Below are 17,474 nucleotides of genomic sequence, written 5' to 3'. Positions count from 1 at the left end.
CATCTGTGTTTTAAAATATGATGAGATAGTAGTTTAAATGATGAGTTGGTTATTAGAAGACTGGGGTTGTGTGCTGAAAGGATCACCAACTCACTGTGTGACCTTGAAAAGTCATTTTACTTCTTTGCGACACACTTTTCTCTTCTATAAAATGTAAAGATTTGTACTAGATCAGCATAAAAGTGTGTTCTTTCAATAGTTTTTGAAATCCATTTTATGAAGAAAAGATGTCCCTCCCTATTTTTTTCTCCCTGGAGATTCACAATCTAAGTATATTGATGGTGCATTTGATTCCATAATTTTTACTTTACCTAATCCATCATACTTCCATCTTTCTGTGTGGTTGGATTCTTTCTTTGACACTCAGTTTCCCCATCTATAAACTACGTCAAGAGCAGGGGTTGCCAAACTTTTTCTGTAAAGGGTAAGATAGTTAATATTTTTAGGCATTGTGATTGCAGAGTCTTTGTTGTAACTACTCAATTCTGCTGTTGTTGCTATTCACAGTAAATACATGAATGGGGGTGGCTGTCTTCCAATAAAACTTTATTTACACAAGCTGGAAGTGGACTGGATTTGGCCCATGGGCCATAGTTTGTTGACCTAGGCCAGAGTGTGGGCTAATGAGTCCCTAGTGTCCTCATTGCTCTGACTCTCTCTTGACCTTCTCCCCGAACGGCTATTCTCTCCCAAGTTTGAAGTCATCTTTCCCCAAAACTATCCCTCTGGTCTACAAATAGTCATCATCATCTTCTTATTTTGAAAGGTGTGGATATAAGACTGTCTCTAGCTGCTGGGATGCCTTCTTTACACCCTTGTTTTGTTTATCTTAGTAACTACCCTTCTATAATCCCTGTGAAGGATTGGTTAACTGGAATTTTCCTTGTCTTCCTCCCCCAGAGCCTTTGATCTGATGCTCATAAGCATTTGCTTACAGCCAGACAGAAAAGGTGGAGGCCAGATCCCAGGCCTGAGGGCCCAGAGAGTAATGAATGAAGGCTGCGTTTATTTGTATTTCTAATTGGCAAATCCATTTCCAGATCAGCTGCATGCCACTACAAGCCGAGAACAAGAGCAAGAGACAACTCTCCTTTTTCTCTCTGACATCAGGGCCCAGGACCCCTATTTCCACTGAGGCAGGAGCTTGCCTTGACATTACCAGGCTTTGTTGAAGCTGCCAGATGGATTAAGCTCTCAGTATAAAATCATCATGTTTTTCCACTCAGATTATACACTGCACATCTGTGAGGACACCATTCACTAGTCTAATGTAAAAGGAACCCTCTGGGTTCTACAAATCACTTTGCTGCTTCAAGATTTGATATAGCTGTAGAACCCTTTATTTTTACAAAATCTTGTATAGAAGGCCAGTCTATAAAAGAACTAAAAGTGAAACTGGTCTGTTTGAAACTGAGATGAGAGTTTAGAACCCTGCCTGCTCAGTTTCCCTCTTTTTCTATATAATCAATTGCTGTGATGCTTCGTAGGATCCCTAGGATTCCTCAGAAGAGTTTTGGAGTCTGTAGACTAGATCATTAATACAGTTCTAGCCATTCAGAGTTCTATAATCTCTGTCTTTGACTGAGCATCAAATACATTCCTTGTACTGTGTGCAGCACCAAAAGGTGGGTGGTAATGGGAGCCATGGCCTATGGTCTCTAAGAGTTGATAATATTATTGTAGAGAAATTTTTCAGCAGAAAATTGGAAGGGAAAATGAACTTAAATAAGATATCATAAGTAGAAACACTTATTCAGAAAAGGGGCTGGGGCAATGAAGAATGACTTCCTGAAAAGAGTGACATTGGAATGGAGTATTGATGGAGAGGCAGAAGGGAAAAGCAGCATAGAGTGAGCAAAAGCACAGAGGTGGAAAATACTGGTTTATAGATCAAGAGAGATGGCAAAGGATGAAGTGTGTATAAGTCAGATCTCAGTGTGCACAGGAAGAAAGAGGCAGGAAAAGTGTGAACAAGGGAACAGGTGAGCACACACAGAAAAGGAGAAATAATGTCTTTTCCAGACGGTCCTACCTCCATCTCTCTCATTTGCTATTCATAACTGATTTCATTGGTATTATTAACCCCATTTCTCAGAATGCATCACTGGAGTTGCCTGGATATTGAGATTTTCCCAAGGTTGCAGAGGTATTTTCAAGCAGAACTGAGATTTCAAGTGAAGTTGGCTTGACCCAAATCTTGTGTTTTCCTTGTAATATTGGGCTGCATGGAAAATATAGGACTGGTTATAAATTTTAAAGAAAGGATATACTTTGTGTAAGTTGACAGTAGACAGGAATTTTTGGTTGGGTAAAAATATTTTTGAATATATATATCTTGCAAAATTATTGAATAGTAATCTAGTTCAACCTACAAACTTTATTGTATTTATTTATGTATTTATTATTTATTTATGTTGAGATGGAGTCTTGCTCTGTTGCCCAGGCTGGAGTGCAGTGGTGCAATCTCACCTCACTGCAACCTCCACCTCCCAGGTTCAGGTAATTCTCCTGCCTCAGCCTCCCAAGGAGCTGAGATTACAGGTATGTACCACCATGCCTGGCTAAGGTTTTTGTATTTTTAATAGGATGGGATTTTGCCATTTTGGCCGGGCTGGTCTCAAACTCTACCTTTGGTGATCCACCCACCTCAGCATCTCAAAGTGCTAGGATTACTGTGCCTGGCCCCAACTTTAAATATGGGGAAAATGAGGGCCAGACAAAGCAATGTAAGTGGTAGCACAATACGCCATTCTGATCTTTGAATCCTCAGTCCAGCAGTCTTTCCAAGACATCATGAATAAATCACTCTATCATCTTTTTACCTCTTCAGTGGATACCAGCTTCTTAGTATCTGTACTTTGTGAATTCCAGAGTCAGGCCTTTTGAGCAGTCCTGAATTTGCCTTTCCCTCTTCCTGTTTTGTGCCTCTCCAGAGACCACAGAGCTGGGCAGCAAGAAGGAGCTCAAGTCCATGCCCTTCATCACCTACCTCTCAGGTTTGCTCACAGCCCAGATGCTCTCAGATGACCAGCTCATTTCAGGTGTGGAAATTCGCTGTGAGGAAAAGGGGCGCTGTCCATCTACCTGTCACCTTTGCCGCCGGCCAGGCAAGGAGCAGCTGAGCCCCACACCAGTGCTGCTGGAAATCAACCGTGTGGTGCCACTTTATACCCTCATCCAAGACAACGGCACAAAGGAGGTGAGGTCCCCTGGCCCAGCCACTCAGTCAAACCTGACCAACCCTCCTACCTCCTGCCCTTGTGGACCCTTTGTACATGGGGATTGTCATCATGATCATCATCATGTCTCATTATGGTGATTACTAGCATTTATTGATTCCTTACCATGTTCTAAGTACTTACATAGTTTGATAATACTAGTTTCTGTAAACAATAAAACCTTAAGTCTCAGTGGCTTAATACAATCAAGGTTATTTATTTTGTTTATGCAGCATCCCAAATAAATGTTTTTGATTGATGAGTGGCTTTATGAGAGGTAGAGCAGGCTGAACACGGTGGTTCATGCCAATAATCCCAACACTTTGGGAGGCTGAGGCAGGTGGATTACCTGAGGTCAGGAGTTCCATACTAGCCTGGCCAACATCGTGAAACCTGTCTCTACTAAAAATACAAAAATTAGTCAGGTGTGGTGGCAGGCATCTGTAATCCCAGTTACTTGGGAGGCTGAGGGAGGAGAATTGCTTGAACCTTGGAGGCAGAGGTTGCAGTGAGTCGAGATTGCACCATTGCACTCCAGCCTGGGTAAAAGAAGCAAAACTTGGCCTTAAAAAAAAAAAAAAAAAGAGGAAAGAAAAAAAAAGAAAGAATTAGTGCAGGGATTCAGCCTATTCCTTGTGCTGTATTAACCTGATGCATCCACAGTTGCTATGGAAGAAGAAATAACAGGGAGGGTTGCACATCAAAGGTTTAAATAGACCAAGCCTGAAAGTGGCAAATGTCATTTCACCTCCCATTCCATTAATTGGAATTCAGTCATTGTCCATACCTGCCTGAAATGAAGACAGGGAAATGGATTTTAGCTGTGTGCCTAGGAGAAGACATGGGTTTGGTGAAAACCTAGGAGTGTCTACCTCAGTACAATATTTGAATTATCTCATTTATTCTGCCCTCCAAATCTGTGATTTACTTATATACATTGGTTCGAGTCATATAAAATGGCTGACATTTGTCCATTTTTTACTTATAAAATGGCAATTTCATGTGGTTCCTCTTAATATCCTACCCATTTTACAGCTGAGGAAACCTCAAAGATGTTAAGTGATTTATTCAAAGTTGGTCTGCTCCAGAGTTTACATGCTTAGCCGTGAAATTATTGCTCCTCTTTTTCTCTTTGGTTCTCTCACTTTTAGTTATAGAATGTCAAGGCTTGAGGGGACCATATGAATTATTGGTTCACTGTTTTGTGAATGTATCTTTATAGAACACTTTTTCCAAATGCAATCTTTCTGGAACCTCAATCCATAAAAATCAGGAATGGTGATGCCACTGTTTCACTGAGGCAGAGGAAGGTGGATAAAGCATCGTTCATTTGATCCCCACTCCTTCCTCTATGGCAGCTCCCAGACGGCCCTGGGCCTCCACTAGTAGACTACTGACTAAGTTTAGTAGAACTCTATGGATCTTGTGTCCCTCCCACAGCATCTTTCTAGGCTAAGTACTGGAGGGTATTGAGTGGTCATACAGATTTTCATAGAGGAAAGAGAAGGCATGGGAGTAAGGAGGTGGAGAAAGTGTCAAGTAGATGATCTAAGGAAGAAAAGAACATGGTCTGCCCTACAAAGACCGAAAAAAAACACCCCATGACTAAGACCAAGGATGGGGGGAGAAACAAAATGAGGTCTGATTATTTAGGATGTTGTAAGTCAAATTGTGGAATTTGGACCCTATCCTGAAGGCCATGAGATGATGGCGATGCATGATTATTAGCAGAAGGCTGTTGGGATTAGATCATGTGGCAGAGGGAGGCCTCTGTAAAAACCCCAAATTCCCATCCATGAGACAATAGTGAAATAAAGCATGGGATATATTTTTGATAGATTATGCTACAGTAACAAAAATGAAAGAGCCATAGTGATACCTGTCAATATGAAATGAATGAACATATTATTAACTGAAGAAAGTAAGTCCCAAAGATTTTACGTAGCACAACCCCCTTTCCTTCCTTCTTTAATAAAAGCATACCCACACCTCAAATATAATACCTTTTAGGAATAAATACAGATGCAATAATATGATTTAAATAGGGAAGCAAGGAAGTGATGAACATAGGAGTCAGGATGATGGTAATCTTGAGTCAGGAAAAGTAAGTTAATGGCATGAGGAAGCATATGTTTCATGTAAGTAATCAAGTTCTAGCTGGTGTTTGTTTGTTTGCAACCTCTCCCTCCTGAGTACAAGCAATTCTCCTGCTTCAGCCTCCCTAGTAGCTGGGATTACAGGTGCTCATCACCACACCCGGCTAATTTATTTATTTTTAGTAGAGATGGCATTTCACCATGATGGCCAGGATGGTCTCAAACTCCTGACCTCAAACGATCCGCCCACCTCAGCCTCCTAAAGTGCTGGAATTACAGACATGAGCCACCATGCCCGGCCCTTAGCTGGTGTTTTTGGTGGTAGATTTGTGAGAGTTCATTAAAGTTTAAAGAATTATTAAAACTAGCTAACTGAACAAATAATTACAGCCTACCAAGCTCAACAATGAGCTTCCGCCCTAAACTGAACGTTGCAAATAATCTAATTCTGTGCATCAGTGGTCCTCAAGCTAACACCAACAATAAAATACATATGTGCATGTCTCCACACTTTCAACTGCAGGGTCAGAATAGACTGTGAGAATGTGAGAGTAGAATCAAGGAGGTCCATGAGCAGGCTGTTGCAGATTACAATAAATAACAAGAATGGGACCAGGGGTAGTGATTCATGCCTATAATCCTAGCACTTTGGGATGCTGAGGTGGGAGGATACCTTGAGCCAGTGGGTTCAAGACCAGCCTGGAGAATACAAGGAGAACCCCATTTCTTTAAAAAAAAAATGAGAATTAAAAAATAACTTGGCATGTTGGTATACACCTGTCATCCTAGCCACATGGGAGACTGAGGTGGTAGGATCACTTGAACACATCAAGTGCTCAAGGAGGAGGTCAAGGCTGCAGTGAGATGTGATTGCACCACTGCACTTCAGCCTGGGCAATGGAGTGAAACACTGTCTCCAAAACATCAATATATAAAAATAACTAGTGGTTCAATGAGTGATCTATCAGTGAGGATGTAGCTGTCTATGAGTAGCTTTCCAGGACTTGATGAATGAGCCTATGAATTTCCCTGTTTGCTGCTCTGCGAACTCGCCCCAGTGATGGACTTTCTGGGCCACACTATACTCATCTGCAATGTGGCACACTACAAGCCAAGCCCCGGGACTTTTGCAATGTGTTCTTGGCACATGCATAGTAGTAGATAGGCTCCGGTGGTGCCTTTCTTGTTTGCATAGGAGCCGGATTCCCCTATGTCTGAATTCCACGCCAGGTTCCCTCAGCATCATTGAAATATTCAATTTGTTGGAAATACAGTGAAGTCTTTTTGAGGCCAGTTAGTGGTGTGTGATCAGAGAATCCCATGAGTGTGAAAGTGGTCACTAGATGTCACTGTTCTCCTTGCAGGAGACCTGTAAAGCAGGAAACGCTAATCATTCATTCATTAAGTATCTTTGAGACCCCACTGTATGCTACGACTGCATTATACCCCAAAGAGCGAATGGTATGATAAGCGGATGTAGTCTTTATTTTTATGGAGTTCACAGACTTATGGAGAAGACAGATATTAACGAAACAATCACATGAGTAAGAGTCAAGACTGTACAGAGTACTACTAGGCTGGTGGGTTGCAAGCATTTATCAAGGGGCCTTGTGCAGTCAGAGAAGGCTTTCTTGAGAAAGTGACATGTAAAGTGAGCTTTTCGGAGCCAAATGCGTAAAATGAATGTGGAGGACTGGGTTTCAGAAAGGAGGAGGTGAATGAGAGCATTTCTGATAGAATGCCCAACTTCTGCAAAGACCTGAAGAATGAACAAATGTGACCCATTTAAGGAAAAAAATGAAAACCAGTGTGATTGGAGCTAAGACTGGGAGAAAACTCCATGGACAATGCTGAAGAGAAATCAGTCAGAGCTGTACAACGTGGGATGAGGAGCTTAGCCCCAGAGCAGCAGGGAAGCCAGTAAATGTTAGAACAGACAGACAGGCATGGCACTGTCTTTTCACTTCCAGTCTCTTTTCCTCTTAGTGATCCTTGCAAAGAAATGTTAGAGCTGAAGGACTATAGGTGGCTTCCTCTAAGTCTCCAGCTTCTTTTCTCCCTCCCCAAACACAAATGAAAAGCCTGTTTAAGGTGTCATGGCAGCCTAGGGGATGGAGTGCTTTAGACATTTCCAAGGGAGCCAGGTTGCAGTGGGAATGAGTGGGACAGGCCCGCTGCAGGTCTGAAAGTGATCCTGAAGGAGGGGAATATGGCCATAAAACAAAGCTGATGGGAAGAAAAAGCAGCTACTCTCATTTTGTTTATAATTTGTTTCTCCAGCTCTGCCTCAAGCTCTCATCACCCCTCCTCCCATGACTTTTCCATCTCTCTATCATCTCTACAGGCCTCATGGATACAAGACACTAAAGAGCCTTGACCTATAATTGAGGGGCCTGGGCTTTCACACTGAGTCATAGCAAGACTCTTTTACCTTTTCTTTTACCTTTCTGAGACTTTCTGTTTCTACCTCAAAACAAACAAACAAACAGAAAACAGATAAGTTGGGTCTCTTTCTTTCTGTTTTCTCCAAGACACTTTATCTACATGAAAGCAGATAGTAGAGATTCTTTGCTCCACGGGCTTGGGTTGGGATCTTTCCTCAATCCCCATTCACTGGGTTATGCTGAATGGTGGCTTTATTCAGTTTCTACATTTGTAAAATGTCGTCTCACAATCCCTACTTCATGGGAATCAAAAGAGATAATGAATGCATAATGTCCAGGATGAAATCACTTAACAGACAAATGTTATCTATGATACTGATAAAAATGTTTATTTTAAATGGCTCTTTTCTTTTTCTATGTTTCCTTTGGTAACTCCTCTTCTAGGTAGTACTTGAAAACTTTGCTGGTGCCCGAAGTGCTGGAAACATGACATTTTAGTATAGGATTTATATTTTGTATGGGAGAAGCCATTGTCTAACCCAAAGGGCACTTTACAAATGGAGGGATCTCAGGAGTATTTTCTCACTTTATAAACATTGCTGGAACTCATACTGTGTCGGCAATGGATATCATAGCTCATTCTAATGCAGAGTGGAAGTTCCTCTGTATAAGAACCCCTGACCCCTGGAGTAGAGGCTCTGAGTAAAATCCTGAGCCCTATTTTATGGCACAGTTAGGGACTAACAGAGAGAGGATATGACATGTCTGAAGTTTGTGGGGTATTTTTGTCCTCTGATTCCAGACCAAGGTATGCTGTGGTTGGCCATGGGGACCACTGGACATTAGCTCCTTGAGAGGTTGGGGTCTTCTTGGGTACATTCCAGTAAATGCATGGGAAAAGATGATGCCTTCTGCCTAAGCTGGAAAGGAGCCCTTGAATATACTTTGTGCTGTGGTTTTGAACAAGACAAGCAGGAAAAAACTCTTTATGGTGGAGAATATGATTAATGCATAAATCTCCTCCCTCCACCTGTTAAATGCCTCTTACACGGCCCAAAGCCACAGAGCTTGGCTCAGCACAACTGGTGCTTAAATGTACAAGACTTTGTGTGGTTGTTAACTTAGCTTCTGGGTGAAAGAGTCTTCCAAGTGGAGGAGGCAGAGGAGTGGCATCGTGAAGAGCCAGACAGAGTTGGATTTGAATCCCTTCTCTGCCATTTACTGTCTATGTGACCTGACTTTTACTCATTTGTAAAGTAGGCAATCTAGTATTTATTCCTTTTCATCTCAGGGTTGAGAGTTTCCTTTGGGAAAACTAGAAAATGGAGACACCAAGAATCTGAACTAGTCTCTGTCCTTGATTATTATACGGCATTGAACATGCTTCTACTCTCTAGGTCTCCTGTTCTTTATCTGTATGTTGAGAAAAGCAGGCTAACTTCATCCAAGGTCCCCTTTGGCACTGTGATAAGGTCAAATCTAACTTCTGCCCAGAATATAAAGCAAATATTTTGAGGTTGGAAGAGGCATCCTGTGACCTGAAATTTGTTTCCCATCCAGAGGCAATGCCAGTTTTACTCCTTAAATTTAATACTGGGAAGAGAGATATGCATATCTTGCACTCCATCCCAGGGGCACACAATGACACAGCATTTATGAGCAGAGAGGGCTGTTAAAATCATACCCTGTTTATTTTACAAATCAACCTCTTTATTTTACAGACAGTAAAACTAAGAACAGAGTTGAGGACTGACTTTTTTCAGGTCACACAGCCAAGGCTGAATTTGAAGTAAGACATGACTTATTTTATTTTTCCAAGGCTCAGTTTTCTTATCTGGGAAATGGGTGATGGTAACTTTCCCCACAGATGTCTGTAGAAAAATTAAGAGACTTTTAGTGTTTTGAAGGCTGTAAAATACTCTGTAGATCTGAATGGTTCTTTCTAGCCCTTGGGTTTTCTGACTTCCAATCCTGTGAGCATTTTCTGTTCATGCTGCCCTAGGAAGAGTCATGTGTAATTTTGGTCTTGTGGTTGTCTGACCTTCCAGCAGATCCTTTCTCTCTGCCAGAAAAGCTTGTTTGTTTCATTTCCACTTTTTGGCTCAAACTGAGAATTCCAAATGACTACTCTTTGAAGAGAAATTAACAGCCAAGTCTCACCCGCTCCCCCAGTTATTGCCACTACCCACCATCACTACAACCATGACCACTACCAGCATCACTACACTACACCACTGCTATCACTACCAGCATCGCCCTCACTATAGCCCTGTCACTGCAATTATCTTGCATTGGTTGCCTCCTGTGTGCCAGACACTGTGTTAGAAGATGTGCTATAGAGAGGAACAAGATGCAGACTGTGCCTTCAAGGAGCACACAGTCTAGTGACAAGGACACATATGCCACTATAATTACTTACATGTGTTACACAAATGCATGATTTATTTTTTGAGTAGTACAATAGACATTCCAACAGTGTTAGAAGAGAGAAAGAAACTCTGAGGGGAGAATCTGGAAAAGATGTTTGAAGAAGGGTAGGTGGATGTGGGCACAGAGTAGAACCACAAAGCAAGTGTTTTTGCTGATGAAAATGATAATATCCACCAAATACATGTGTATGTACTATGTTCCAAAAACTGTGCTAAGGACTTTGCATACTTTATCTAATTTAATCATCCAACAGCATTTGAGGGAAGTACTATAATTATCCTTATCTAATAGACGAGGAGATGGTCCCCTTCAACCTAGAGAAGCTTGAACCCAGGTCTTAAAATTTCAAAGCTAGTCTAGACCAGAGTTGGAAAACTATGGCCCTGGGCCACATCCAGTGTGTTTCCTATTTTTATAAATAAAGTCTGTGAAACATAGCCATATATATTAATTTACATTTCTTCCATAACTGCTTTCCTGCCACAACAGCAGAGCTAAGTAGTGGCTACAGAAAACAATACGGTATGCAAAGCTCAAAATATTTGCTTGCTAGTTCTTTACACGAAAGGTTTGCGAAACCCTGGTCTAGATAGACTAAGCAATATTGGAAAACCAAGGGACAGAAAAATGTGTCAAATTCTATGTGCCAAGCATGTAGAAGGATAAAACCTAATAATTATGGAGTGCCAACTATATGCCTGGCATTTTAAAAAGTGCTTCATGTCTATTAATATATGTTCTCTCACTCCGTCCCCCTACAGCACATTTGAAGTATTCACTATTATGCTTACTTTACAAATTAAAAAACAAAAACCTGAGACCTCACAGAGGTAAATAATTTACCTAAGATAACACAGCTAGTGAGTTGTGGGGTGAGAATTCAAACCCAGGATGTCTGAGTCCACAGCTTTTATGTTCAGTCAGCCATTCTTGCAATAGGCTTAAAAGATTTGGTAGAAATAAAACTAGAAAAGTGATAGGCAGAAGGCTGCATTGTGGGCAACTTTGAATACTATGTTTTAAAATTTGGGTGCTGTGCAAACCATAAGGAGCCCTTCAAGATTGTGGGTCAAGGGAGAGATGTAACTAGATTTGAGTCTTAGGGTAGCAACTGTAGTAACATTAGAATATGAATTACAGGGACCAGGGCTAATTTTATGGCAAGAGTTATTAATTTTGGGTTTGGAGATCCTTGACTTTATAGGATCTTGGGATGCTCATCCCTAGAAAGGTTTTGCAGAATTTTACATTATTTGTATTTTTCTTCAGGAAGATAGATCCATGGCATCAGCAAATTTTCTAAATATTCCTGACTCAAATGTTGAAGAATACTAAAATGAGAGGGTCAGTGTCAGTTAGATGGGGGATATATGTATGAGATGTCTGAAGAGTGAGAATTCCATTTATCTCATTTGAACAAGAATTGACTAAGGGGCTCCTATGGGCTAGACCCTGTTCTGAGGATACCTCAAGGAGCAAAGCAGGCATTATAGCCTTAGAGTCTAGGAAGTTAATTTCTACTGGACTGTGTGTGAGAGAGACATGAAATAAGCAATCAGCATAGTAAATAATATAGGATACTAAAAAGTATAGAAAAAAAGTAAAGCAGAATAAGAGAGGTCAAGAGTGCCTAGTGAGTATGGAGTTCTGGATTTCAGAATCTCAGAGTGTCTCAGTGGATTGAAATCACTTAAGGTGAGAATGGGGGAAGTGTTTGTTTAAAATGGAGTTTCTTGGTCTCTTCCTACTGATTCTGTTTTCGTTTTGCGGGTTGGGAGTCTTCATTTTCCCAACCTCCCCAGATAATTCTGGTACAAAATGAGCTTGAGAACTGCTACCCAAAACCTGGTTCATATGTATTTTTCAGTTTGAAATTCCGTCAGGGAATTCCTTGTTTGGGGATTAAGAAAGTCAATACTTCCTATAATCTAGCTTAAATCTTCTCTGTTATTGTGGGTCAATTCCTCTCTATCTTAGTGCATTCTGAGAAGGAAGTAAACCGGCCAAGAATCAGACTGTCAGGCAATCCTTGGCAACAGGGAAGATCAAAGAAAAGAGGGAGAAATAATCCACATTATTACTCAACACACTCATGGTCAATTACAAAAGAGGAACTTAAGACTTGGCTTGCCTACCTGCAAAACTGGAAACCATAGCTCTTTCATGGGACCAGAAGACTACCAGATTTAAGAAAAAATGCAAGATATACAGTCTTTTAGCAAATGCAAATACTTTTGCCTGTCAGAGAAGATAAATTTTATTTCCATGGAACATTGAATTAGTTATTACATGCAATAAAAAAAAGAGAATGGTAGAAAAGCTTTCCCTTGTCCTTTTAGTAATAACAAACATTTACTGAGTGCTTCCACGGTGCCAGGAGCTTAGCTAAAGCACTTTACATACTTGGCTCACTGAACCCTCTCATCAACTCCACATGGTGGGTGCTATTATTGTCCTTTTTTCCCCAACATGAAAAATGAGGCATGGAGAAGCTAAATCACTTGTCTCAAGGTCTTACAAATAGGAACTTGGAGAGCCAGGATTTGACCTGAGCACCTGAGATTCTTCTCACTTTTCTCTCTACTAGCTACTCTCCTTCAACTTTTAAATAAAAGTTAAAGTCTAATGCATACTAAATACAATGTCACTGCATTCAGTTACCTTCTCCAGCTACTGTCTCTTCATTTCTTAACTTAATGGCCACAACTTTTGAAAAAGCAGGCATCTTTGTGTACAGTGATTCACTTCGATTCATTCTAGGGTTGGGTCCTACCATACAATAAAAGTATAGTAGCATCTCATTTGAAATCCTTGCAGACCACTCTACTACATTTGCCATGAATTGCCTTCCCTTTCTTCTGACAGTATTTTCTATTTCCATTTTTGAAACCCTGAAATCAAGGAGTCACCCTTGATAACTCTCTTTTCTTTCCACCTGAAGCCATGCCCCCCGAAATGTAACCCATTACAAGTCCTGTAGATTTATCTGCTTAAGAATCTCTCTAATACATTCACTTTTTCCCAAACTGATCCAAATCTTGCCTGTACCATTTCAGTAGTCTCCTGTCTAATAACCCTTGCCTCTTTTAACCCATCCACTTTTTTGCAGCCAGAGTGATATTTTCAAAACTAAAACTTGCTCACATCACTTTCCTGATTAAAACCATTTAATCAGGACTTCTAGTTGCTCTTAAGATAAAAACCAAAGTTCTTACCGTGGTGTACAGGGGCTACTTGGGCGAAAACCTTCTAATTTCTTAAAACTCATCTTGTCTTCTTACTTCCCTTGCTTTTTGTGCTCCAGCCAGAGTGATCTAGTTTTTGGAAATACTATGCTTTGTCCTACCAAAGAGACTTTGCAGATGCTATTCCCTGTACTTGGAAGGTATTTCTCTCCTTTGCTTCCTTCCAGTGAGTCAACTGTTACTCATTTATCAGATTGTTTCTAGATTTGATAAGATCTTCCTTGTTTATTTGTTCACTTACTTTCTTGGGTTTCTTTATCTTCGTTCCATAGCAGTTATCACACTTTCTTTTTTTTTTTTCTTTGTCTTTTTTAAAAAAATATTATTTTATTGCATTTTAGGTTTTGGGGTTCATGCGAAGAGCATGCAAGATTGTTGCATAGGTACATACATGGCAGTGTGGTATACTTTTATTCTTTGAAATTGTTTGATTGATGCCTATGTCTACTCCTCTTCCAAATTTTATTATTTTATGGTCATAACAGTCTATGAGGAAGAAACAGCAGGTAAACTCAGAAATGGAAGGGATTATATAAGCATCCAGTCCAACCCTAGTCTATTTCTCGATTTCTTTCTTTCACACCTTGCAAAAAGTTGTGGAGACTGTGTTTGAACAATCCCCATTTTGAAATAGCTTGCTCAGTGGCCCCATAGCATCTGCTTTCCCTCACCAAGAGAACAACCTTTCTTATATTGAGTCAAAGTATTTTCCTTTACATTAAGGGGTAAACTTCATGAAACCAGGTACTACACCAGCTTTTAGTCAGCCTTATGCCAACAACTTATAGTAAAGTGCCTGATGCATAGTAGAAATTCAATAAATATACTTCAAATGAAAATAAATGATTGAATGAATGTGTGAAAAAAGGTTACCAGCTTGCATTGTCATGTTTTCATGGTGCTTTCTTCGGCTGCTTTCAATAGAACCATGAAGGTAGCACTGTTTATCTCCCTTTCATAGATAAGGAAACTGAGACTCAGAGAGTGTAGCCAGCCATCATCTAAAGTCCCATAAGACTAGCAAATATCAGAGCCAGGTCTGGAATCCTTTTCCCAGCTGTCCAGTGTCTGCTTATTTATCATACTGCCATCATTTATCTGAGAGTGTCATCAAAGACTGCCCCAGCCAGGGCAGTGCTGGGCTTCCAGGAAGAGCGAGCTGCAGGCTCCATCCCTCTTGGAACTTAACCTTGTTCACAGGGACCTCTGCTTGGGTCATTAGGCAACTTCAGTCAACAGTGATGCTAAGGGCCCAAAGAGAATTCATAAACAATCCAACTCTCTCTCTTTCTATTTCTTCCTAATCTAAGAAGAAAAAAAAAAGTCATTCCAGATGTGCCTCACAATTCACCAAGCATATGCAGTTGAAAGCAGCCTGAGTTTGTACCGTTACACAGATGGTCAGGCTGTGCAGTGCCTTCTCTGGGCGAGAGTTACATCATGCCTAGCATCTCTGAGCAAAAGAATTCCATACTATAAATTCATATCCTGGGAGGTAAGGAAGACCACAAAGAATGTGGATTCTCCTTGGATCATGTGTGCCTTTTCATTTTTAGCTTCATCTCCAAATTATCTCATTTAGGGGAGGACTGTTAAATCCCAGGATCTGCTACCCACACCAAAATCAACTTAGTTCAAAAAAGCATAATATACACCAAGGTAGAGAGAATATCATAATGAACTTCCATGGACCTATCATCTTCTAGTTTTAATAGTGATCAGTCATGCCAATCCTGTGTTACCTCCTCTCACATCTACTTCTACACTGCCCTGATAATTTTAAAACACATCTCAAACATGAGATTATTTCATATGTAAATGTTAAATTTCTTATCTCTTAAAGATAAACACTCAAAAGATAACCATAATACCCTTACCAGGATTCCCAAATGAACAATAATTTATCTCTATCATCGAACATCCAGTTATCGTTCATGTTTATCAGATTGCCTTATATCTTTGGTACCCATTTTTTTTTTCAAATCAAAAACTAAATAGGATCCAAATGTTGTAGTTGGCTGATAAGCAAATCTCTTCTAATCTGTATATCTTTCTTTTTATTCCTTAGGATATTTTATGGACAAAACTGGGTTGTTTGTGCTATAGAGTTCCCCGAAACCTGTATTTTGCTGATTGCATCCCCATGGTGTTGTTTAACGTCCTCATCTGGCCTTGTATTTCTTGTAACTGTGTATTTAGTTCTAGAGACTTGATCAGGATTGATTTTTTTTTTTTTGGCAATTCCCCACAGCCAGTATTGAAAAACTTTTAGACAAAGGTGGTCTATTAGAAAAACTTGAGCTTTTTACTCTAGTTGTTGAAAGTTTGTCTTTCATGCTGGTCACGTCTTTCATCAAGCCCTGATTGTTTCCTTTCTCCTGTTAGTTACTTGTGGCAATGGACTTTGAGCCTTACATTTCCTCACCTATGTTGTGGGTTTACTAATAATTCCTAATATCTGAGAGTACTGTATTGAATGAAATGGTTATTAATATGTTTTGCGTTGGTGCCTAATTTGGCTGAGTAAAGACAAATTATTACTTACCATACTTTTGCTACTTTCTGCTTTTCCTCTTGTTCCTCCTTCTCTACATTTCACTGTTTGATTTTGTGATCACAACAGTGCCTATGTGGAAGAAAGAAACAGAAGAGATTATACAGGCATCTAGGTCAACCCTTATGTATTACTTGATTCTTTTCTACTATATCCTGCAAGAGCTTCATTTTGAATACTCCTAGAATGGTTTGCTCAGTGACTTACTAAACATCCTGTTCCATCATGACTAGAATGCATGTGTGTGTGTGTGTGTGTGTGTGTGTGTGTGTGTGTGTGTGTGTGTGTATACATATATATGGAGAGAGAGAGAGAGAGAGAGTGTCTCACTCTGTCACCCAGACTGGAGTGCAGTGGCATGATCATTGCTTACTGCAGCCTTGATCTCCCTAGCTCAAGTGATCATCTAATCTCAGCCTCCCAAGTAGATTGGACTATAGGCAATGCCACCATGCTTGGATAATTTTTGTAGAAATGGAGTTTTGCCATGTTTCCCATGTTTCCCTGTCTTGAACTGCTGGGCTCAAGTAATCTGCTAACCTTGACCTCCAAAAGTGCTGGGAATACAGGAATGTGCTGCCATGCCCGGCCCCTTCTTCATATTGAATAAAAGTATTTTCCTATACATTTCTTATCCTTTTAGTTTCTAATTCCATTTATAAACACTATAATGAGCAAGTTTTGCTATTGATTAACTAGACAGAGCATATGTTTTGAAAGTAGAGAGGTGATGGTTTAAATACTACTTTTGTCACAAAAAATACTATATGCATTTTGGGATGTTACTTAAATATTTAAGCTTTTGTTTTCTCATCAGTAAAATGAGATTGATATCTACCTTATAGAATTGTTTTGCAAATTCAGAGATAGTTCATGTAAGGTGCTTAGCAACACTGCCTTGCACTAGAAAAAGCTCAATAAAAGTTAATCCTGTCTCTAATTCTAAATAACAGTATTTCACGTATTTGAAGATATTTTAGTTCTCAGTTGATTTTTTCTTTCTCTCCTGGAAATTCTCAGTTCCCTCAACAGTTTTTTTATCACATGGGTCTGAATCTTGCTGTAGATTCTGTCTTAGTCAATTTCTGCTAACACAATATTTGAGACTGGGAAATTTGTAAGGAAGTTTACTTTCTCATGGTTCTGGAGGCTGGGAAGTCCAAGATGAAGGTGCTAGCAGGATTAGTGTCTGGTGAGGGTTGCTCTCTGCTTCCAAGATGGCACCTTGGTGCTGCACACTTGGGAGGAGAGGAACACTGTGTCCTTACATTGGCAGAAAGGATGGAAGGGCAGGGCAAAAGAACATTTGTTTTAACCTTGAGCCCTTTTATAAAGATGATAATCCTATTTATAAGGGTGGAGGCCCCATGACTTAATAACCTCCCCAAGACTACTCCTCTTAATACTGTTGCATTGAGGATTAAGATTCATTGTGAATTTTGGGGGAGATTCCAAGATTTAATCCACAGGCAACATAGTCTTATCCAGGCCATATTGATTATAAGCCTCTGAATGAACTCCGGTATGGAGTCTCGCTCTGTTGCCCA

The 17,474-nt window shown here is 40.2% G+C and overlaps 1 protein-coding gene across 8 annotated transcripts in view; it reads left to right on the top strand.

The window, feature by feature from the left end:
• Window positions 1–17,474, top strand: part of ASTN2 (astrotactin 2) — a 1,016,905-nt gene that overhangs the window by 806,715 nt on the left and 192,716 nt on the right. For all 8 annotated transcript variants that reach the window (XM_078375313.1, XM_002743253.6, XM_078375307.1 and 5 more), the window contains one exon: window positions 2,934–3,199. In XM_078375313.1, coding sequence (XP_078231439.1) covers window positions 2,934–3,199 — 266 coding nt within the window. The remainder of the gene's footprint in view (window positions 1–2,933; window positions 3,200–17,474) is intronic.

Source organism: Callithrix jacchus, chromosome 1 (assembly GCF_049354715.1).
Source record: "Callithrix jacchus isolate 240 chromosome 1, calJac240_pri, whole genome shotgun sequence".
Taxonomy (NCBI): domain Eukaryota; kingdom Metazoa; phylum Chordata; class Mammalia; order Primates; family Cebidae; genus Callithrix; species Callithrix jacchus.
Note: the sequence above shows the minus strand (reverse complement) of the source record. Positions and strands in the feature narration are given on the sequence as shown.